Source organism: Portunus trituberculatus, chromosome 27 (assembly GCF_017591435.1).
Source record: "Portunus trituberculatus isolate SZX2019 chromosome 27, ASM1759143v1, whole genome shotgun sequence".
NCBI classification, from domain to species: Eukaryota; Metazoa; Arthropoda; class Malacostraca; order Decapoda; family Portunidae; genus Portunus; species Portunus trituberculatus.
In genome coordinates, this window is record NC_059281.1 from 341,603 (window position 1) to 365,406 (window position 23,804).

The 23,804-nt window shown below is 40.5% G+C and overlaps 1 protein-coding gene across 1 annotated transcript in view; it reads left to right on the plus strand.

Annotated features, from left to right (window-relative positions):
• The window catches only part of LOC123509868 (lactosylceramide 4-alpha-galactosyltransferase-like), a 49,253-nt gene that overhangs the window by 1,285 nt on the left and 24,164 nt on the right, over positions 1–23,804 (plus strand). The window contains exons 2-5 of the mRNA XM_045264453.1: positions 2,102–2,207; positions 2,803–2,898; positions 3,236–3,432; positions 17,635–17,858. Coding sequence (XP_045120388.1) covers positions 2,102–2,207; positions 2,803–2,898; positions 3,236–3,432; positions 17,635–17,858 — 623 coding nt within the window. The remainder of the gene's footprint in view (positions 1–2,101; positions 2,208–2,802; positions 2,899–3,235; positions 3,433–17,634; positions 17,859–23,804) is intronic.

Below are 23,804 nucleotides of genomic sequence, written 5' to 3' on the forward strand. Positions count from 1 at the left end.
ACCCTTCTTTAGAATGGATACCACGATTGCGTATTTCCATACTGCACGAAAAATTCATTGTGACTACTGATGTATTAATGATGGTAGCTAAATAAGGAATAATCACAGGAAGAGAATCATTAAGGAATCTTAGTGGTATCCCATCAGATCCACATGCGTCACTGTTGTTCATACATGCAATGGTAAGAATTAAAGTATGCTAGTCAATTGGCTTGGGTCTGAACAGATAGTTGGGGTCAATATTATCAACTGAATCTGTAGTTGGGAGGCGTGTAGAGTCACATGAGTGAATCTTCTCAAAAGTGTAAATGATTGAGAATATTGGTTAACTCTTGTTTTAGAGGGTTGAACACAATAAGGATGAGAGGAAGAAGAAAGCCTTGTGCAGCGAGGCCACAAGAGAAGGGAAGACATGCAGTTAGTAATATCAATACAACAGTTACCATGAAAATAGCTATAAAAGACAGAAAGGTATGCAACATTACGGCGTTGAGAAAGAGGCAGAAGACAGTCAGTCAGAGGAGGGGAGTTAATGAGACGAGTACTCCATAAAAGGACGGATAACAATTAACAGATGGAAGGGCGAGAAAAACTGGCGGAGACGCCTCAGAACGCTTAACTTCATAGAAGCTATTTTAGCAAGAGATGAGATGTGAATATCCAGTTAAGATTATGAGTAAAGAACAGACCGAGTTTTCTCTGCCCCAATCAGAAATTTTAGAGAGAACAGAAATCAGGCGTTCCGTGGCGTATCTATTGACTTCCTAACCTAAAGGGTTGGTGGTCTCTGAAAGGACGTGGAAAGATGTAGAGTGGTACCATCAGCGTAGCAGTGAAAGAGCAAGAAGTTTTGTTTAGATCATTAATGAATAATAAAAAAAAAGAGTGGGTGACAGAACAGAACTCTGAGAAACACCATTGTTAATTAATAGATTTAGGAGAAAAACAGTGGCCGTCTACCACGGCTGCAATAGAACGGTAGGAAAGGAAACTTGAGATATAGTTGCAGAAAGAAGATAGAAACCGTTGGAGGGGAGTTTTAAAATCAAAGCTTTGTGCCGGACTCTTTGAATAACTTTTGATATGTTTAACGCGAAAGCAAAAATTTCACCGAAATCTCTAAAAGAGGATGACAAAGACTCAGTAAGGAACACCAGAAGATCACCAGTAGAACAACCTTGACGGAAGTCATACTGGCGATCAGATAGAAGGTTCTGAAGTGACAGATATTTAAGAATCTTCCCATTGACGATAGATTAAAAAAAAATTATACAAGCAAGAGATGAAAGTTATAGGACGGTAGTTTGAGGGATTAGAACGGTCCCCCCTTTTTAGGAACAGGCTGAATATAGGTGAACTTTCATCAAGAGCTGGTAGAAGTCGGTAGGCATAGTTTAAAGAGTTTTGCCAGGCAAGGTGCAAGCACGGAAACAGTTTTTGAGAACAATAGGACGGACCCCATCAGGTCAATAAGCCTTCCGAGTGTTTAGGCGAGAGAGGGCATAGAAAACATTATGAAGAATTTTGATTGTAGATATGAAATAGTCAGAGGGAGAAGGGAAGAGAAGGACAAGCCCAGAATCATCCAAGGTGGAGTTTTTTAGCAAAGGTTAGAGAGAAGAGTTCAGCTTTCGAAACACATGAGATGGTAATAGTGCTATCAGGATGAAATGAATTAAGGAAAGACGAAGAAGTAAAGTTATTGGAGATGTTTTTGGTTAGATGCCAGAAGTCATGAGGGGAATTAGAGTTTGAAAGATTTTGATATTTTCTATTTATAAAGGAGTGTTTGGCAAATTGAAGAACAGACTTGGCATGATTCAAGGCAGAAATATAAAGGGCATGGGATTCAGGAGATGGAAGGCTCAAGTGTCTTTTATGGGTAACCTCTCTATCATGTATAATACGAGAGCAGGCTGTGTTAAACCAATATGTAGAAGGTTTAAGTTGAGAAAAAGAATGAGGAATGTACGCCTCCATGCTAGACACTATCACCTCCGTTATGCGTTCAGCACAAAGAGATGGATCTCTGACACGGAAACAGTAATCATTCCAAGGAAAATCAACATAATACCTCCTTACGTTCCCCTATCTAGCTAAGGTCAAACGCAAGAGGCACCTCCGCTTAGGGAGATCCCGGGAAGGAATTCGAGAAATAGGACAAGAAGCAGAAATGAGATTGTGATCGGAGGAGCCCAACGGAGAAGGTAGAGTAACAGCATAAGCTGAAGGATTAGAGGTGAGGAAAAAATCAAGAATGTTGGGGAATCTCCAAAACGGTCAGGGATACGCGTAGGATGTTGCACCAGTTGCTCTAGGTCATGGAGGATAGCAAAATTGAAGGTTAGTTCACCAGGATGGTCAGTGAAGGGAGAGGAAAGGTAAAGCTGGTGATGAACATTGAAATCTCCAAGGATGGAGATGTTCGCGAAAGGGTAGAGGGTCAGAATGTGTTCCACTTTGAAAGTCAAATAGTCAAATAATTTACTATAGTCTTACTTTCAAATAGTCAAATAATTTACTATAGTTACAGGAGTTACGGGAGAGATAAACAGCATATATAAATTTAGTTAGAGAGTAGAGAGTGACTGTTGAGTGTAAGCCAGATGGTAGAAAACTCAGAATATTCAAGAGCTTGGGCAAGAGAGTAATTTAATTCGTGGCGCACATAGACGCAACATCAGCTTTGGAACAAAAATGTGTGTGTGTGTGTGTGTGTGTGTGTGTGTGTGTGTGTGTGTGTGTGTGTGTGTGTGTGTGTGTGTGTGTTAGATTTTTATTAATTTATTGATTTCACTGTAGAGACATCGTGCCAAATCAAAAGAATACAAACGTGTTCCTGATAGACACGGCGTGTAACAGCCGTCCAAAATTCCGTGTTTGGTGCTCAATCGAAAGGTATTTTTTTTCCAGTTCCCCTGATTTACATGTGTTAGCCTTGTGCTATGCAATGAAGTACTTTGTTTTTAGTATTTGTGAACTGTTGCCTCAAGTAAACATCCTTCTTAATCTCGGACCCTGACTAAGATTGGAATCTTTATGCTTGAGAGAACCTTAGATCAATGAAAGATCTGAATAAGTATAGTTATTTATACATGTGGAAATAACTTCCTCTTTCTATAGCTGAACATTTGTAAATATCACTGAAAAGCAAATTTATGTAAGATCTCAAGAAATATATCCGCAAATTAATGTGGAAATATTTATTTTTATTCATTTTTTCTTCTTCTCGGAGTTGGGCCCATGTCAACCCAGGTCTGCAGATCTGGTTCATCATGACATCACCAAGAATAAGCGACTTCGAAGGATTTCCCAGCAAGCTTCTCCAAAAGTATCCCAATTTGAACATTGTTGGAGCAGATGTTGAGAAGATGGTAGAAGACACGCCACTCAAGCAACTCTTTGATTCCAAGAAGTGGATGCAGAATAACAGTAAGAAATTTTGCGTAGCACATAATTCGCTTTTCCTTTCTTTTTTTCTTACTTTTTTGTTTACTATCTTATCTATTTGTTTTATATATATATATTTTTTCTAAACACTGAGTAAAGACTATATATCATCAATTCAGAAAATGATATCGTATATGAAGACGATTTCGCATTTCATGCCTTCCCACTTAGAAATATTCGCTCGAGAATAATCAGAATTTTTTCCTAAAATTATCGCGAAATAGTGTATCTCCTCAACTATACGGATCATGGGATATCAAATATAAGATGAAAATGTTTAAGAATTCTACATCATGTAATTTACATCTCATAACAAATGTGTGGTTCCCCAGCAGTCTGCCGAGTCAAGTGCTAACTAGATCCATCTTTTAATCTCGATGATCGCAGGAAAAACGGTGTATTCAGCCTGGTGTGCTTACACACACACACACACACACACACACACACACACACACACACACACACACACACACACACACACACACACACACACTCATCTGTACATCACCAAATTTTGGAGAGGAAAAGATGGATTGTCATAGCTATATATATAGTTTAACCAAATCTTCTTTAATTGATTGTTTTCAGTTGTTCTTTTTCTTCATGGGAGCTGCTCCCTCTTTATCATTTTAATCAATTTTTAATTTTCCTTTTTTTCCAAGTTCAACCGGTGCATAAAACCATAAATTATCGTTCTGTGATGCTTAAATGTAAAAAAGCTAAAGCCGTTTCCTTCCCAAAAGCCATTTTTTAATATCTTGCAGTCTTGCCTCATCGCCTGAGTCACGCGGAAAAAAAAAATAATAATGTATCACTCAGTGTTTGTTTAAACGTAAAAGATTTCATATGAATATTTTTCTCTTGATAAACTTCATCCTCTGGTATCCTTATGCTGGAGTCACACTATAGGTTTTGTTTTTCTACGACGTTCCCGACGGTCGTAGGAGGGTTGTTGCCGACAGTAATGACGTCATTTTAACGGCTTTTGGCCTGTCGTAAGATGTCGTGAGTCAAGTCGTACGTTTACGCGGTGATATCGTACGTTGTCGTAAGATATCCTTGTTGTCACACGACATCGTAGAAGCATAACGATAATCGAGCGTTGCATTCGACTGTCCGGATCAGCCAAAATGACGGCAAGTAAGCCCAACACTCTTCTTTTGGGGCAGTCTCTCACCCAGCCCCAGCCCCCAGTCTGTCTTTGCTTGTCACAGGGTTCGGGTGCGGGGCGATCACGCTCCGCTCTGAGAGACCACTGCATGGCTCAATGCTCATTCTTCCATCCCATCTTATATATATATATATATATATATATATATATATATATATATATATATATATATATATATATATATATATATATATATATATATATAATAAATGGTCCAATACACGTTTTTTCTCTGAATTCCCAGGAATTTGTGTGTATGTGTAAAATATTAACTTCTGTTAACATAACTTGGGCATAATCGTTGATTAACTGAATTGTGCTTAGGGACGGATGTCCAAATAGAGGCCTCTCTCTCTCTCTCTCTCTCTCTCTCTCTCTCTCTCTCTCTCTGTTGATTTGATATGTTTTTTTTTTTCATTTCAGGTAAGATTAAGTAAGGAGGGTAATGCAATTTATGCACATAAATCTTTCTCAAAATTCTTAGGAATTTGTGTGTATGTGTAAAATATTAACTTCCGTTAAAATTACTTGGGCATAATCGTTGATGAGAATAATGTTAATTGAATTGTGCTCTCTCTCTCTCTCTCTCTCTCTCTCTCTCTCTCTCTCTCTCTCTGTTGATTAGATGTATTTTTTTTTTTTTTTGCATTTCAGGTAAGATTAAGTAAGGAGGGTAATGCAATTTATACACATAAACAAGAAAAAAATAGGTATACATTTAATCTATCAACTTATTCTAGACATAAACAAGAGAGAAAATAGGTATACATTTAATCTATCAACTTATTCTAGAACACTTGGTAAATAAATACATAAATAAATAAATATATATATATATATATATATATATATATATATATATATATATATATATATATATATATATATATATATATATATATATATATATATATATATATATATAATGTTTTCGAGACACAGCACGAGGATAATTCTTAATTCTCCCATAAATCACATCTGTGTAAATGCTAAACACACACGCAAATGCATTTTGAAAAATTAAATAAAACAAGTAATTGAATACATAAAAACACAATTATCACAAGCAGAACATAAAGTTAATTGTTATTGGATAGTACACAATCTCCTGTGTGTGTGTGTGTGTGTGTGTGTGTGTGTGTGTGTGTGTGTGTGTGTGTGTGTGTGTTGGGAAAGGTTGTAATATTACTTGTAGGTTGGGTCTTACTCGTGGAGGGATGAAGAACATATTGGAGGGGACAGAGTATGATTTTGTTTTCTATTTAAAACTTCTTTCTTTTCTTGTCTTCATTTCTACATGTATAGGTCTTCCTCCTATTCATTTTGAGGGCTTTGTTTAGATTTATTGAGAGAGAGAGAGCGAGAGAGAGAGAGAGAGAGAGAGAGAGAGAGAGAGAGAGAGAGAGAGAGAGAGAGAGAGAGAGAGAGCCAAGACTTCTCCTTATACCAGGAAAGTAGAAAATATCCTCTTCCTTAGACCAGCAAGCAGCTAGCTTATATGTACCCAACAAGAATTATGTGTAACAATTACCAATTGAGATAAAATCAAAACCAAACCGAGAGAGAGAGAGAGAGAGAGAGAGAGAGAGAGAGAGAGAGAGAGAGAGAAAAAATGTTTGGAGATGTCTTGACTCTTGAGCGGGCAAAGACAGACTGGATCACGCGTCTCTGGACTGTGGCCCGGTTGTTGGGCTCATTTGTCGCCATGTTGTTTCCCCGCCCACATGCGCGGGCGTCCAACTATTTATCCCTGCTGCTAACGACATCGTTCGACATCGAACGAGTAAAAAATCGTTAAAATACTGGTCTTTGAACATACGTTTCGCGGTAACGCACGAAAACGTTGTCGCTAGAATCGTCGTGACCAGTGTGACCGCTCGCGAGTTGCCGCCAGTTGAAAAAAAAAAAAAAAATAGCCTCAGTTTACCCGAAGACGATGGGAAAAAATAAGGGTATGATGGGTATGATGTCCCACCGTCGTCGCAAGATCTCTTAGGGACATCCTTATATATCCTTAGACAGGCCCATTGGACATGAGTATGGAGGGGCCGCCTCCGACACCACAGGATTGAACATCCACCCACCTTCAGACCCCATGAGGGTGGACTTCCTTCGTTTTGCGTGTCTTTCTTGCACCGAAATACTCCCAACCGTTACGACAGTCGTATGCAATCGACGGGAGCGTTTTAGTAAAAAATATAATAATAAATGAAAGTTGTAGTGTGACCCCCAGCATTAACATCAGCATAAAGAGAGAGGAGTTTGCTCACGAGTCACAGGCAGTGTTGCCAACTTGGCGCTTTCGGCGCTAAATCTAGCGCTTTTTTCAAGTTATTCAGCGCCGATTATTCTTATTTAGCGACTTATAACTTTTGTAGCTTTACTTTTTCATTTAGCGCCAAATTTAGCGCCATATGACTTATTTCAGTATGTGTTTTCCTCTCCATCATATACTTTTTTTTTCTTTCTATCTACCATGTGATATCAGTATCCCAGACGCTTGATGTATGCATTTTTAACAAGTAATGGTAATTGAATTACACGTGATATTAATGATTTTATAAATGTATAAGCCTCTATTTTATCAATTAAAAATAGAAAAAAAAAAATCATGACCTGTGTCCAAGATACTGTTGCGTGTATTGCTGCCTTTTTCATTGGATACTGTTATCATTAGTAATTTCGCAGCCGAGACCACACACTTTTCCTGACATGGCAATTGCTGAGACGGACTGACAGCGGTATCTCTGGTATAGACTGAGTTTCAGGGATGAGTAAAGAGAGACGCGTGACGCTACATATATTTCAGCACTAAATGTTAAGTGAAAGGACCATTGTTAAGCCGGCGTCACACTAGCACTTTTCCGTCTTCTTTTTCTGTCAATTTTCTGACGAAAGTCAACTTTTGCAGACGGTGGCCGTCACACACAAGCTTGCTTTCGCCTTTGCCGCGCTTGTCGATTGTAAACAAACATGGCTCCTCATTCACTCCAGCAAGCCGCGGCTTTTTTTATAATGTAATCAGCTGTTCTGTGATCCCAAAGGCAACGGTGACCTCTAATGCTCTCTATGAGAAATTTGTCAGAGTGTTTATAAATTGGAAGTTCAAGACGGATAACAGAAGCGGGATTCATTAAACAGCTCTTAAGCATTTATGTTAAGAGCTCTTCACTAAACATTTGCGGACTTCGTACGTACTTCAAAAGTTAAGTACTTTCTCAGGACCTCGTAAGGTTCACAAGCCGAATCTATGAACACCTCTTCTCCATTACAAAACCCGCGAGGTAAACACTGACGAAGCTAATGGTTAGAAAAATAATTAGATTGAAATAAAGAACTACAGGTGACATTAGCACATGAGAGTGGCCTGAAAAGCAATAAAAGTCTCTCTATATATAAAAATATAAGAGTATTAGCGTATGAAAGTGGCCTGAAAAGAAAAGGAGAGTGAAATATGTAGGCTAATTGCAAGTGACAATCGTATGACAGTAGCCTGAGGAGGGAAGGAGATTGAGATGTATGTACTAGTACACTCAACGCTCAATGACAGTGATAACAGCTAATTTTTTGGTGACTTTTTTGGTGATAATGTGTACAGTGTAAAGCAGTGATGTAGGAGGTATGAGTGACCAGCAGTGACGTAGTGCTGAATAATATCGAGAGAGAGAGAGAGAGAGAGAGAGAGAGAGAGAGAGAGAGAGAGAGAGTGTGTGTGTGTGTGTGTGTGTGTGTGTGTGTGTGTGTGTGTGTAACAGTAAGAATATAACTTAATGTAACAAATGGCCTTTATATCACTTGTATACATATAATAATGTTTGACAGTGACTGACTCCCATGTTTTAAACTTATCAACATTAATAAAGTAATAAACATGTTTCGTAACTTTTAGATCATATTTTCCATCATAAATAATGTTGATGCACACAATGGGCTGCGTTGGTACACACCGGGTCCAGGTTGGTGTAGGTGAGCCGAGTTGACATTGGGTAGAATTAGCAATGGGCTGAGTTGCCCTGTAACCCTCTTTTGGGCCCCACTGACACTGTTGTTTCTTGCATCATGTGATTGTCATATGACGCATTATTTGTTTCTACTAGCTGCTTGAGAAAAAAGCGCTACTATTAGCTGAAGGAAAAATGTCAGTCATGCACTAATGCCATCTAGCGAAGACTACTGCTAGAGAAGTAAAACAGAACTGAAAATAAAGTATCAAGAATGGCGACATTAAGAAGCCTTTTGTGAAATCGGACATCTATTTTTCGTACGCGATGTTGAAAGAACGTTGGGTCAGAAATTGGTCAATCCCTACACCGATAACCTTTGCTGCTAATAATCTACAGCAGGGGTTCTCAACCTCTTTAATCTTATGTAACCCTATAGGTCTTTCAATATTGATCACGTACCCCTTACCCACAATGCAGCGTCAGGAAGGGTAACAATAAATGCATGGTTTATTGACTTAGTTTATTAAGTTTAAATTGTGTTATATATGGGGAGCAGACAAAATTGTTTCTATGAGGTAGTGTCGATAGGAACTGGTACCTGACAGGAGACACATCTGTGACTAACATGCAATACATTTACCAAAAAGGAACTATATCAGACAATTTTCGATCATTATGACAGTGAACTAGTGTTGCTTGCAGCTAGTTGCAACTTGTAACTAGTAACAGTGATAAATAAGACACTGTGTGTGTGAATAACGTATAAAATAATAAATCAGAACAAATAGGTTTGCAAGGTTGTGTGGTAACTGTAATCCAAGAGAGCTTTCTCTCAAGTGATATAACTCCAAGAGTTTCCTTGTTAACGTTGTTAACAAGGAAATGGCCCAGGCACCAGGCAGTCATCACAGTAAGGTTGAGGGTCCCTGGTCAGGAGGTACCTTTGTGTAAGGTACGTGTGACCTATACGAAGTCGCGCCAATAACGTCTGTGCATGGCGATCCCGGACATGGGTGTATGTCCACAGAGGGAGAGTGGAAGTAGTGATCTCTCCCATTTTCGAGGTTGCGATCCCCGTTAGCCATCTCCTCTGACAAATTGATGCAACCGCCACTCGAATTAGATGAAATACATCTCGAAACGGAACAGGGGCAGGAGATGGAGCGCGATTTGCTGCCTCTTTAGCGAAGCGGTCAGCGTGTTCATTCCCTGGAACACCAACGTGACCAGGGACCTAACAGAACCCAACACGATATCCTCTTCTGGTAAGTAGATATAGCCACTCTAGGGCTGATAAAACCAATGGGTTAAGGGAGATAGTGGAAGAGAGAGCAGTAAGAGCACTGCGACAGTCACTAAAAATTGTAAAAGACGAAACCAGGAGAGTAAAAATAATCTGTAAAGCTAAGACTATGGCAGACAGCTCCGCAGTAAAGACGGAGGCTACCGAAGGAAGACTGCCAGACCGATAAAAAGAGGGAAAAATCACACTAAACCCAACGCCTGCGTCGGATTTGGAACCATCAGTAAAAACGGGGATGTCATCAGAATGGATAAAAAAGTGTTCTAAAATCCGTGTGCGGGACAGAGCTGGCAGAAAATTTTTCTTGTCATCCATGGTAGGAGGGCATAATGAAACAACCGGAAGCTGCCAATAACCAACTCGTGGGAGCGGGAAAGAGTAGACAGGAGTGGGATCGATGGACAAATCCATCATGAGATTTGCCACTCGAAGGCCAAAAGGTTTAGGTAGAGTCGAGTGACATACGCCTGCGAACGCGAGTCCCGAAATATTGATAGACAAGGGACAGAATCAGGAAGACGGTGGGTGCGAAACCAACACATCAGAGCATCGAAGATTGGCGCCGGAGGTCGAGCGGTCAGAAGCCAGCATCCACTAATAAGCTAGGAATTGGAGATGTCCGAAATGCACCCGTAGCCAAGCGGACCCCAGCATGATGCACGGAGTCAAGTACACGTAGCCGTGCCTCCGTTGCAGAGGAGTAGATCTCACAACCGTATTCCAGCTTAGGAAGGATTAGTGTACGGTGGAGCAGCAGCAAAGTGTCCCTGTCCGCTTCCCAAGAGGTGTGACTTAAAACCCGAAGAAGGGATAGTGCCGTCCTGCAAGACGCTTTATGAGAAGGGAAATGGGGAACCCAAGTAAGACGGTTGTCAAACAATAGGCCAAGATATCGAGTGGTCTCCACACATGAGATGCGTCTATTGGCTAAATATAAATCGGGATCTGGATGAACGCAACCTCGAAAATGGGAGAGATCACTACTTCCACTCTTCCTCTGTGGACATACACCCATGTCCGGGATCGCCGTGCACAGACGTTATTGGCGCGACTTCGTATAGGTCACACGTACCTTACACAAAGGTACCTCCTGACCAGGGACCCTCAACCTTACTGTGATGACTGCCTGGTGCCGCTTACGGTGCGGCACCTACTAGTGGAGTGCCCCAGTTTGACTGATTTAAGACACCGCTACATCTATCGTTGTCGCGGTAGAGATAGGGGTGTCTATTATCTCTCAAAGGTCCTTGGACCAGAGTGCCTGGCTCAAGGACATGATGTTTTTAATTTTTTGGGAGAAGCTGGTCTTCTCCCAAAGTTATGAATATTATTTTATTTCATTATATGTATTTTTGTTTTATTTAGTTTTCTTGTATTTTTAGTTTTTTAGCTATTGTATTGGTTTTAACTACTTTTAGTTGTTTTTATCAACAAATTTGTCTTTTTACATTATCGTAGAGGCGCCAAATGACCAGAGATGTTGCGGCGCCTTATGATAAAATCCATCCATCCATCCATCCTCCTTTTCTGTCTTTTCTTTGTCAGCCAGTGTCTTTCACCCTGAAGGATACCATTGTCCCTCTCCAAGGGTGACCTAGCTGGTTGGGGTGGGGCTTGCAACTCCTCCCTGTAAAAATGGAGACCTGGCAGTGGTAAGACCAGTAGCAAGGATTTTACTTACTATTGGTCTGGCATGAGTAATGGTCATCATGTCAAGGGAGTAACTGTAGGTGTCTTCAGCAAACTACAGCCATCTCTTGTAGAGGTTACACCGGTTGATGAGCATATAATGCGACTAAGGCTTAAGCACAGTCTAGGCTTCATGTCTGTTGTTGCAGTATATGCTCCTACTGAGGTGTGTGAAAATAAAGAGAAGGAGACGTTCTACGCCAAATTCGACTCTGTACTGGACCAGTGTCCATGTCGTGATGCACTTATTGCCTTAGGCGACTTTAATGCTGTCGTGTTAGTCTCCATGGCTTTGGCACCAGGAACGACAACAGCTCTTTCCTTCTGAATCTTGCAAGATCCAGAAGGATGAGAATTGCAGGTTCTTGGGATCAGAGACCAGCACTGCACCGCTGGACTTGGTATAGTAATGTCGGAGGGGTAGCGAAGGAAATCGACCATATCCTTGTTGGTACTGGGAGGATCCTTCAGAACTGCAGGGTTTTTGGAATGCCTATTTCTTTGCGACTGATCACAGGCTTGTTGTTGCTACACTCTATCTGCATGTCAAGTCCAGATAGCCTACAAAATGTGACCGCACTGTGTTTCATCTTGAGAAACCGAAGGACTTGACATATGCCCAGGAGTATGCAGTGACAGTCTCCAATCGGTTTGGAGTGCTTGACACCATTGAGGATACAGTAGAGCTATGGTATTCCTTCAAAGGTGAGACTCTTGAGGCTGCCATGGAATACGTTAGGTAGCGCCCAAGGTGAGGAGAGTCGCGCTGCCAGATTTCCTGGGAACTGCGACCATTACAGGGTTCTGTCACGTAGGACTAGAGCTCACCTGTGGAGAGACAAGGAGAGATATGTTAGGGTCTCGCTGAGGATGTAGTGTCATGTAAATGCTAATAACCTCCGACCAGCTTATCGAGCCCTGAAGAAACTCCGCTCTAAGTCTACATCTTAGGCGAGCGCTATCAGAACAGCAGATGGCCGCCTCGCATCGGACGCAGATGTGCAGATGGCTCGTTGGGCTGAGTATTCTGAGCAGCTGTTCATAGTGGATCCTCCACGCAGACAGCTCCAACTGCAGGGTTACAGATGCTGCATACTGATCCACCCATTGACGAAACTGCACCCTCCATTGATGATTTCAAAGAGGATGCTTGCAGCCTATGTCGATCTCAAGAAGGCGTTTGACTTAGTGCATTGAGAAACACTCTGGGATCTTCCGCGTCACCATAGGATTCCTGTACGGATTATTGGTCTAGCTTCTTCCCTGTGAATACGGGAGTGAGGCAGGGATGCGTGCTTGCTCCATCACTTTTCAACATTTGCATGGACGTGGTACAAGGCAGAGCTATAGACCAAAGTCATTGTAGAGCATCTGTTGGCAATACTGAGATTACAGATGTTGTTTTTGCCGATGATGCAGTAATCTTTGCGGAGGTTCTGGTAATAGCTCTAAAGGCACTGCACGAGGAGGCAAAGCTCCTGGGACTTCAGGTTTCCTGGCCGAAGACCAAGGTGCAGGTGTTTGGAAGCTTACTAGATGAAACAGTACAGTCTGTCCATGCTTGTGGCAAGGACGTTGAGATCTCATAACGTTTCACTTGCCTTGGTAGTGTAGTGCATAACGATGGTGGGTCGAGCCAGGAAGTTGTACGGTGGATTGTCCTGGCTCACGGCGTTATGGAATCGCTCAGCACGAGTATTTGGCGTTGTCGGTACCTGTGCAGACGGACCAAGATTCGGATCTTCAAGTTGCTGGTGATCCCTATATTATTCTACGGTTGAAGGACATGGACACTGAACTCCGATTTGAAGAGGCGAATCGATGTCTTTGGTACTAGAAGCCTTCGCAGGATCATCGGGTATCGCTGGTATGACTTGTCAAATCAGCGATTTGACTAATTCGAGGCCGATTACCAGCATAGTCCGTCAACGCCAACTGCGACTTTATGGGCATGTGGCACGCCACCCGGAATCCGATCCTGCATATCGGGTTGTGTCCGAAAGGGATGACCCAGCACGGAGGAGCCCAAGGGGAAGTTCACAGAACTCATGGTTGTGGCAAGTTGATGCTCATGCTAGGAATTACTTGGCATGGGAAGGGAGCATGCATGAAGGCTTGCGAGGCGTGACCGCCTGTTGTGGCGCCATAGGGTAGGCGAGGTGACGCCCCCCCCAACGTATGACCCCCCATGATTGATTGATTGATTGATTGATATACTACATATAGAATGTTATGTAATAGTATCATTTCATGTTTCTACGTTAATATAAAATTTACGAGAATGAAGCCTGGGGCCAGGCACAAATTTGAAAAAGGAGGAATTAATGGATCAATGGATCATTATAATCATTGCAAAAAATACAAAATAGGGGATGCATTAAGTCTATTGTTCACTTGTAATAATTTCTTTTATATGAGGCCCTTAGTAACACAGTAAGGTAAGCGCCACTTAGAGTAAATTGAGAAAAACGCTGTTTTAGTTTTAGGTCTGCTACTTTTGCAATGTTGTAACAAAGAAACCATTTTTTTTCTTTTTTTTTATTTTTTTATATATAGCTCAAGATTCCTCACAACTTTACCTCTGCACAACTTTAAGTGCGTCTTTCTCCATATTCTAAATGGAACATTCAAAACACCGTCTTGGCAAGGTTTATTATGCATCGGTTCGCTGTTTCATCGGGCATCATCAGGTCAGAGATGTGAAGAATCCGTCATGCAAAAATTTATCCTTAAAAGTGGGGGTTCTCAATTTTTTTTCTCTTTAAGAACTCCCTGAGTTATGAGACCATCTACCCTCAGAAATCTGACACTAAATAGAATGTTAATTTAGTGGCTGACATTAACTCAATATGCAATGGTACTGCATAGAATATTATTAGACCAGTCATCATCTGCTTAATCAAAGAGAAAAAAAAACACCGTACATTTGACAAGTTGTAGATGAGAAGAGCCGCGAAAACATAGTGGAAGTAACACATAACTCTACTGAGATGGGAAACGACAATTTTAAGCCTCATCTCCATGACCCAATGCCATGGCTATATGTAACATTATAATCTAGCCAATATTTAATATAATAATACGATAAAATATGTTTTGCTCTGTCTGCAGTGGGAAAAGTTATCTATGTACTTGGTCCTGTGGGGCAGATATTGTCAACACTTCCCTCTGTACCAAGGAAGGAAGATTAAAACAAAATATAATACAGGAGTCTCCATTTTCAGCTGATTATGCACCTCATTTAAGCAGATATCAGCATCAATATTTGATCAACTTGTGGTGAATATCTTCAAATTTAAGTATAGTTTTGTGTGCAAAGAAAAAAATCTAATGAAAAGTGTCACTTGTTACCCACAAATAAATGATCAATACCTGGATATTAGTATATGAACATAAGAATGATACTCAAGAGTTTTGAAATTATTAAGCTAAACATAAATATACATAATGCCCACTTACCTAACAAAATTAATATTAATCTAGCAGGAAGGTTCCGTTCCGGTGAGAGTAAATAGTTTAAAAACTCGATTTCCCACAGAAATTCGGAAAAAAATTGATGTAGTTGGTCCTGTGGGGTAGACGTTGCCAACACTGCCCGCTGTACCCAGGAAGGAAGATTATAACAAAATGCATGACGAAAATCTTTGTATTCTCAGCCGATTATGCACCACATTTAAGTATATATTAGCCTCAATGCTTGATCAACTTGGTCTACAATTATTTAATTACCTACTACAATGTTCCTGATGAACATTCACTTCTGTGGATCTGTAACACGATTTACAAGCTCAAAAGAGTAGTAAATCTACTCCGCTTGGGCGGCCATCTTGGTTTGCTTATCAACATTTATCTCACCCCAGTGGGCAGTCTTACTACCTCCTGAGGCTGTGTGCTCCAGTAGCGCCAGAGTGACGTCATAACCCCCTTATATTGGATTTTGGAAAGATGCAACGTTGTGCGCCTTGGAATGCAACCCTGCTTTGCCTTCTTGTAAACGTGCAGGACTCCTGGCATGGCATCTTCTTTGTTCATTTGTACTCGTACTTTTATTTGATATACTACAGTCATTGTTCACAACATTTTCTTGCCAACTTTGTTAAAGACTGACAAGAACCATTCACATGTACGTACATTAGTACTGCACATCTTTGTTGAATCCAATAATGCGAAGTATGTTTATTATTTGTTTTTCATATCGTACAAATGAAAATTTGTTACTAATATGTAATTCACAGCAGCTTTTGGAAATGTGCTCTTTCATTTCAACCTCCCATTACTGTGCAATAAACTTTCATATGGAAGTGTTAGCACCATTTATGTATGTATGCTGCCTTCTATATTAATAAGAGTATCTCTAAAATGAGAAAGTGAGGAAGACACGCAACAAACTGTTGCTTTGCTGCTTTTGAAATTTTGTAGTGGCTCCATTTGACCGCAATGCTGTATTCTAAACCAATCAAATATTTAACATAATTACCGAATTTCTATGTCTCCTTCATGATCATTGAATGTCCAATGGGAATATAGGCAAATTCATTATCAGAATGCAAAAGAACTGTTTTAAGGCTTAAGTTCTCTTAATTAAAGATTCTCCATTCATTAGAATTTTAACATGTGCCAAACTTTTCAATAATACTTAGGGATCTGTATAATAAAATAAATTGTTTTCATGAGCAAAGTCTGAAACAAACTGTTTTTGTTTCGCTTACAATACATAGGCATGATGCATCTATCAATAATGATAATGACAACAACAATAATAATAATAATAATAATAATAATAATAATAATAATAATAATAATAATAATAATAATAGTAATAATAATAATAATAATAATAATAATAATAATAATAATAGCAACAACAAAAAAAACAACAATAATAACATTAATGATAATAATATCAATAGTAAAGGTAATAATGGTAATAATGACAATAATAATAATAATAATAATAATAATAATAATAATAATAATAATAATAATAATAATAATAACAACAATAACAATAAAAATATTAATAATAATAATAACAATAATAGTATTGATAATAATAATAATATTAATAATGATAATAATAAAAATGATAATAACAATAATAATAATGATAATAATAATAATAATAATAATAATAATAATAATAATAATAATAATAATAATAACAACAACAACAATAATATTGACAATGATAATAATAATATCAATAGTAAAGATGATAATAACAACAACAATAATAATAATAATAATAATAATAGTAACAACAATAATAATAATAATTATAATAATAATAATAATGATAATTATAATAATAATAATAATAATAATAATAATAATAATAATAATAATAATAGTAACAATAACAATAATAAAAATAATAATAATAATAATAATAATAATAATAATAATAATAACAATAATGATAATAATAACAATAATGCTATTAATGATAATGATAATAATTATACCAATAACATTAATAATAAATAATAATAATAATAATAATTATAATAATAATAACAATACCAATATAAACAATAATAATAATAATAATAATTATAATAATAATAATAATAACAATAGTAATGCTGAAAATAATAAAAATTATAATAATAATAAATATAATAATGATAACAATAATAATATTGATAATAATTATATCAATAGTAAGGATAATAATAATAATAATAATAATAATAATAATAATAATAATAATAATAACGATAATAATAATAATAATAATAATGATAATAGGTAATAATAATAAATAGCAATTATAAAATTTTAGCTAAAAGTTATTGATTAATTTTGAGGACACTCCGTACATACATGGGAAAATTTATGTGTCATCTTTGAAGTCAACAGTTAAAGATACATCTAAATGATATATAATAAAATTTTGGTTGTAGAGCTGGGTAATCCCTTTGGCTTTCTACATCAGGCACTCTACCTTAGCGAATTACCTTTTTCTCTCATGTGGTGCACTAGGCCAGCGTCCGCTTTACATAAAAATAAAAGAAAAGTATTATAGCTGGCTTGCACTCTACTCCACCCTCCCACTTACTCACTCATTTCTACAGCGTGGCCCGTGGAACTCCTGAGCGACATGATGCGTGTGCTAGTGCTGTGGCACTGGGGTGGGGTGTACAGCGACACCGACGTGATCAGCATCCGGCCATTTAACCTTCCCCTAAACTCTCTCGGGTACGAGACGAATTTTCAGATTGGCAGCGCTGTGTACAGTTTTGAGGCTCAACAGTCTATCATTTGGCATCTCATGGAGGACATGGTAAACGGTTTTGAGGTAAGGTGTGTGTGTGTGTGTGTGTGTGTGTGTGAATATTTTCATGTCACGTTGCTTTTTCTTTGATTTTTCTCCTTTTTCCTAATTTTATTGTTGTTTCACTCTTTCTCTTGCTTTACCTTTGCACTGGTATATGCGAGCATATATAAATCACATATGTAAGAGATGTTTTTATCTAAGCTATAGTATAGAACCCAACCACCAGAAACATATTTCCTATAGTTGTTTGAACTCTGAAGAACGCGTAGGGCAGTGGTTCCCAACCCCAGGGTCGCGACCCAAATTAGGGTCCCGTGAAGGTATTTCTGAGGTTCGCAAGAACCTCTTACAAAAATAGCTCATTAATTCACAGTATTTACATGTTTCCATTATCAGTCTATCATGCCAAGAAGGAATTGCACCACACACCAGCAGCGCTGCCTAAAAATGAAAGGTTCAAAATAACTACGTGAAAAATATAAAGAAAAGTGGAAGTAAATTACATCCAAGTAACTCCAAACCTTCATATAAATATGTTGACATACATTATTACCAATCAAATACAAATAACTTATGTATATGGATTAGATTGTTTTTGTTTTTCAGTTTTGCGGCAGAGTCTATATATAGATGTCAATCTGGAATGCCCATTGGCGGAAAACTATATATAGACGTACTGATGGAAGTCGATACAGTCTATATATGGAAAAACTTTTATTTGGTAGTACTCTCATCAAACTGCCTCCTGGAAAGGGTTAAGTCACACACACACACACACACACACACACACACACACACACACACACACACACACACACACACACAGTTGGGCCAACATGAACGGTTTTCGATTCTCCACCTCGAAGACCGTAGCCATGCATTTTTGTCGCAACCGTGGTGTATATCCAGACCCTGATTTATACCTCGCCAATAGACGCCTTTCATGCGTTTAGGCGACTCAATATCTTGGCCTTTTATTTGACAACCGTCTCACCTGGGTTCCCCATTATCCCTTCTTCGGGTTTTACGTCACAACTCTTGGGTTGCTGACAGGGACACGTTGCTGCTTCTTTACCGTACACTTATGCTTTCCAAGCTGGAATATGGCTGTGAGATATACTAATCCGCAACGGATGCACGACTACACACGCTTGACTCTGTGCATCATGCTGGGGTCCGCTTGGCTACGGGTGCATTTCGGACATCTCCAATACCTAGCCTTCTAGTTGATGTTGGTTTCTGGCCGCTCGACCTCCGGCGACAGTCTTCGATGCTCCGATGTTGGTTTCGCACCCACCGTCTCCCTAATTCTGTCCCTTGTCTGTCAATATTGCGGGACTCGCGTTCGCAGGCGTATATCACTCGCCCGAGTCTGCCTAAACCTTTTGGCCTTCGAGTGGCAAACCTCATGATGGAATTGTCCATCGACCCCACTCCTGTCTGCTCATTCCGGCTCCCACGAGTTGGTTATTGGCAGCTTCCGGGTGTTTCATTATGCCCTCCTGCCATGGATGGCAAGAAGGATTTTCTGCCAGCTCTGTCCCACACACGGCTTTTAGAACACTTTTTTATTTATTCTGATGACATATCCGTTTTTACTGATGGTTCCAAATCCGACGCAGGCGTTGGGTTTAGTGTGATTTTTCCCTCTTTTTATCGGTCTGGCAGCCTTCCTTCGGTAGCCTCCGTCTTTACTGCGGAGCTGTCTGCCATAGTCCTAGCTTTACAGATCGTTTTTACTCTCACGGTTTCGTCTTTTACAATTTTTAGTGACTGTCGCAGTGCTCTTACTGCTCTCTCTTCCACTATCTTCCTTAACCCATTGGTTTTATCAGCCTTAGAGTGGCTATATCTACTTACCAGAAGAGGATATCGTGTTGGGTTCTGTTGGGTCCCTGGTCACGTTGGTGTTCCGCGGAATGAACACGCAGACCGCCTCGCTAAAGAGGCAGCAAGTCGCTCTCCATCTTCTGCCCCTGTTCCGTTTCGAGATGTATTTCACTGTATTCGTGTGGTGGTTGCAGCAATTTGGCAGAGGAGATGGCTAATGGGGATCGCAACCTCGAAAATGGGAGAGATCACTACTTCCACTCTCCCTTAGTGCACATACACCCATGTCCGGGTCGCCGTGCACAGACTTTTTTGGCGCGACTGCGCATAGGTCACACGAACCTTACATAAAGGTACCTGTTGACCAGGGACCCTCAACCTTACTGTGATGACTGCCTGGTGCCACTTACGGTCCGGCACATGGTTGTCGAGTGCCCCAGTTTGAATGATTTACGACACCGCTATCTCTACCGCTGTCGCCGTAGAGATTGCGGTGTCTATTATATCTCAAAGGTCCTTGGACCAGAGTGCCTGACCCAAGGTCATGACGTTTTTAGTTTTTTGAGAGAAGCTGGCCTTCTCCCAAGGCTGTGAAAATTTTTCTTGTGTTATTATATGTATTTCAATGTTTTATTTAGTTTTTCTTGTATTTTTAGGTTTTTTTTAGGTATTGCATTGTTTTTAACTACTTTTAGTTAGTTATTTTGTCATTTTAAATTACTGTAGCGGCGCCATATAACCTTTGATGTTGCGGCGCCTATTTTCAAAACCATCCATCCATCCAATGTTCTAATGGTCGAATGTTCAAGTTTTCTTGACTATTTTTAATTTTCTTCCTTTATATTGTAAGGTGATACTATGCGCCGGCGAGTAGACTGCTACAGGCGAGTGTGGCCACCTGAACCTCCAAAGCAGGGCACGACCAATTGAGCTCACAGATAAAAGAAGTGAGGCATAATTGAGTACTTATTCTATAACCCAAGAGCATAACACACACACACACACACACACACACACACACACACACACACACACACACACACACACACCTCTCTCTCTCTCTCTCTCTCTCTCTCTCTCTCTCTCTCTCTGCATTCATTAACCCCATCCCGGCGGAGGATCAATATATAGATGTTTTGAAATTGGGATTTTTTTGTCAGCTGATCTGTATGGACCAGCGGTTCCCAAACCCAGGGTCGCTACCCCAAATTATGGTGGCGAGGATATTTATGAGGGTCGCCGGAGGGTCTTTTCTTAAAAATTCACAGCTATTCACATTTATATGTTGATTAATGTAAATGATATACTTTAGTAGGAAAAAGTAAAGATTCTACTGGACACAGTAACAAAAGAGGTCATAAAACACCTATACTCTTGCAATTCCGCCCGTAGTACGAGTAGCATTCATGTGTAATACGCGTACTTCAGTGAGCGAGGAGCCTGAGGTACTGCATGCATCGTACTTATAATTTATTTATTTTTTTTATAGTAACTCGTAAATGCCTTCCTCTCATCACCCTCTTTGCCTCCCCCCCAGATAGGAACCTGCCTTGTCGTGGTGGGGGGGCTTGCGTGTCCCTGTGACCTGGCGAGCTAGGCTAGAGGGGGCTTAGGCCATCTCCCATGCCCTTCTGACAGCATGTTTGAGACTGTTAAGGCTCATCCCACCTTTAATTATAGCAAAGGTTGTGTTTATAGCCAAGACCTCTATGAATTCCCAGAAGAAGAAATACTAGCAATGTGCCCTAACTCAGTACAAAAGGTGACTAAAATGAGGAACTCCTCCAACATGGTCCTTCTCACCTTTTTTGGGTCCACCCTTCTGACCGTGTTAATATCGGTTCTATCAACCTTAGGGTGAGGCGCTTTGTTTCTCGCCCTCTTCAGTTCTTCTCATGCTATGGGTATGATCACGGGAAAAGCTCGTGTAAGGAAGCTTCCCGATGTGGTAATTGCTCTGCACTCAACTCGCATTCAGAGGAGCATTGCAATGGTGCAGCTTATTGTTTTCATTGTCGTGATGCTCACCAGGTACGTTCCAGGCAATGCCCCAGGTATCGCCTGGAGCAGGACATTCTACAGCTTGCTAATAGTCAGTTTATCAGCCTCGGTAGCGCCCGCCGTGAACTCCTGTACCGCCAGAAGGACGGTACTGGTGCGACATCCTATGCTTCATTGGCCGCTCGCTCTTCGGCTGAGTCTGCCGGTCCAAAGACAACTCCTCCTGCTACCTCTCGCTCTGTTGGGGCGGGTGGTCCTGTTTATCTGGTTAAAAGGTTTGCCATTTTGGCTGATGTCTCGGTTAAGTCATCTCTTAGAAGTGAAGAGAAAAATACGGACTTGACCAAAGTCACCCATGTAGTAGATGTCCATTTGCCACCTGTATCTCCTAAGCCTTTCAAGGGTCTAACTAAGCGGCACCGCGGCTCTGCGGAGTCGTTAGATTTAGCTCAGCATAAGCAGTCTAAGTTTTCTCCCGGTGCTCATAATCGTGAGTCCTCCAGGGACCGCTCTGCTAGGGTAGCTCCATTAGTTTCTGTCCAGCCTTCTGTGACGCCTTCCGTTTCAGATCGGGCTTCTTATGATGAGGACGGTCTGAGCATGGAGACGTCCGATGATATTGTCACAGCCGTCCCTCGTGGACCAACTGTATCAGAAAGTGCAGTCCTGCATGATCCTCGTCCTCCGAGGACCAGTAAAAGTGATGATAGTTCGCATCACCCACCGATAAGCCGAAAGGCTGAGGTCCAACGATCCGGCACATTTCAACTCCCAGTGTCTTCTCGTCGTTTGATTATTTCTAGTCAGGTCAGTTACGGGCAGTCCCAAAAGCCTCGCTCGTCCACTGCACCCAAATAATCGTCTTCAAGCTTCTACAATGGAACTGTACAGGCCTTCGCACCTCGTGGGGGGAACTCCGAGCTTTGCTGTCGGAGTTCTCTCCAGCCTGTGTAGCTCTACAAGAGACTATGATATGTGATAGTACTTATTCTAGTCCTCCTGGCTATCGTGCCTTTTATAACACTCCTTTCCCTGACCAGGGCTACCACGGTGGCACAGCTATTCTAGTCCGTCAGGATATATCTGTTTTCCCGGTACAACTTAACTCTTTATGGGACGACTGTACACCATCTGCAGTTTATATCTCCCTCCTCGGCTTCCTGTCTCCAGGGGTGAGCTTGACGGCCTGTTGCGTCAGCTGACTCCGCTTTTTCTTTTGTTGGGAGATTTTAACGGCCGTCACCCATTGTGGGATGAAGGTGCTAGTAATCCTCGTGGGGTTTTAATCGGTTCTTTTATTGAGGAAGAGGGATTGGAGATTTTAGATTCTGGGGATGTTACATATTTCCACAGTCCTACTGGGACTTTTACAGCTATCAATCTTTCTCTTTGTACATCTAATTCTTTCCTTGATTTTAAATGGCGAGTCCTACCGGATTTACACGGTAGTGACCACTTTCCGATTTTATTGGAATCTGTGAAATCTGAGCCACAGTCCCACCCCCACGCTGGGTTTTAGACAAGGCAGATTGGCGTCGATTCACAGACCTTCGCTCTTTTATCTGTCCGCTGGCTGACTTTTCTACTTGTGCTGAGGCTGTTGATTATTTTACCGATTTTTTTTATTTCTTTAGCGTTACGGCCCGCCCGTAACATACTTTACTACCATTACCTCCTCCGCTTGTTACCTCGTTCGCCACCTCTCCGCCTCCCCTTCCACGTCACCGTCTCGTGAACCTTCCACGCCACCGTCTCATGAACCCTCCACGTCACCGTTTCATGAAGCCCCGCTACTGTCCCGAAGTTGGATTCACGCGGTCCCATTCGACTCGACCGGAAGTGTTGAGCCAGCTCTTGGTTTTCTGAAAAGCAAGTTGAGATCCAAGCTTCAACCAGTGAACACAACGCCTCTTGGGTCTACCGTGGGATCAACCATCACCCAGCATTTCACCACTGCGACACCGCATAAGTATCACTTCCCCTCGTCCGTGCTTTCCACATTGCCTCTATATAGGATTAGGATTATTGTTAGGTATTAAGTTGGGTTCTTTATTGTTGTATTTATTACTGTGTTATATGTATATGTGTATGTCATTTTCCTGTGTTTCATTTTATATATCTGTGTTTCATGTTTCA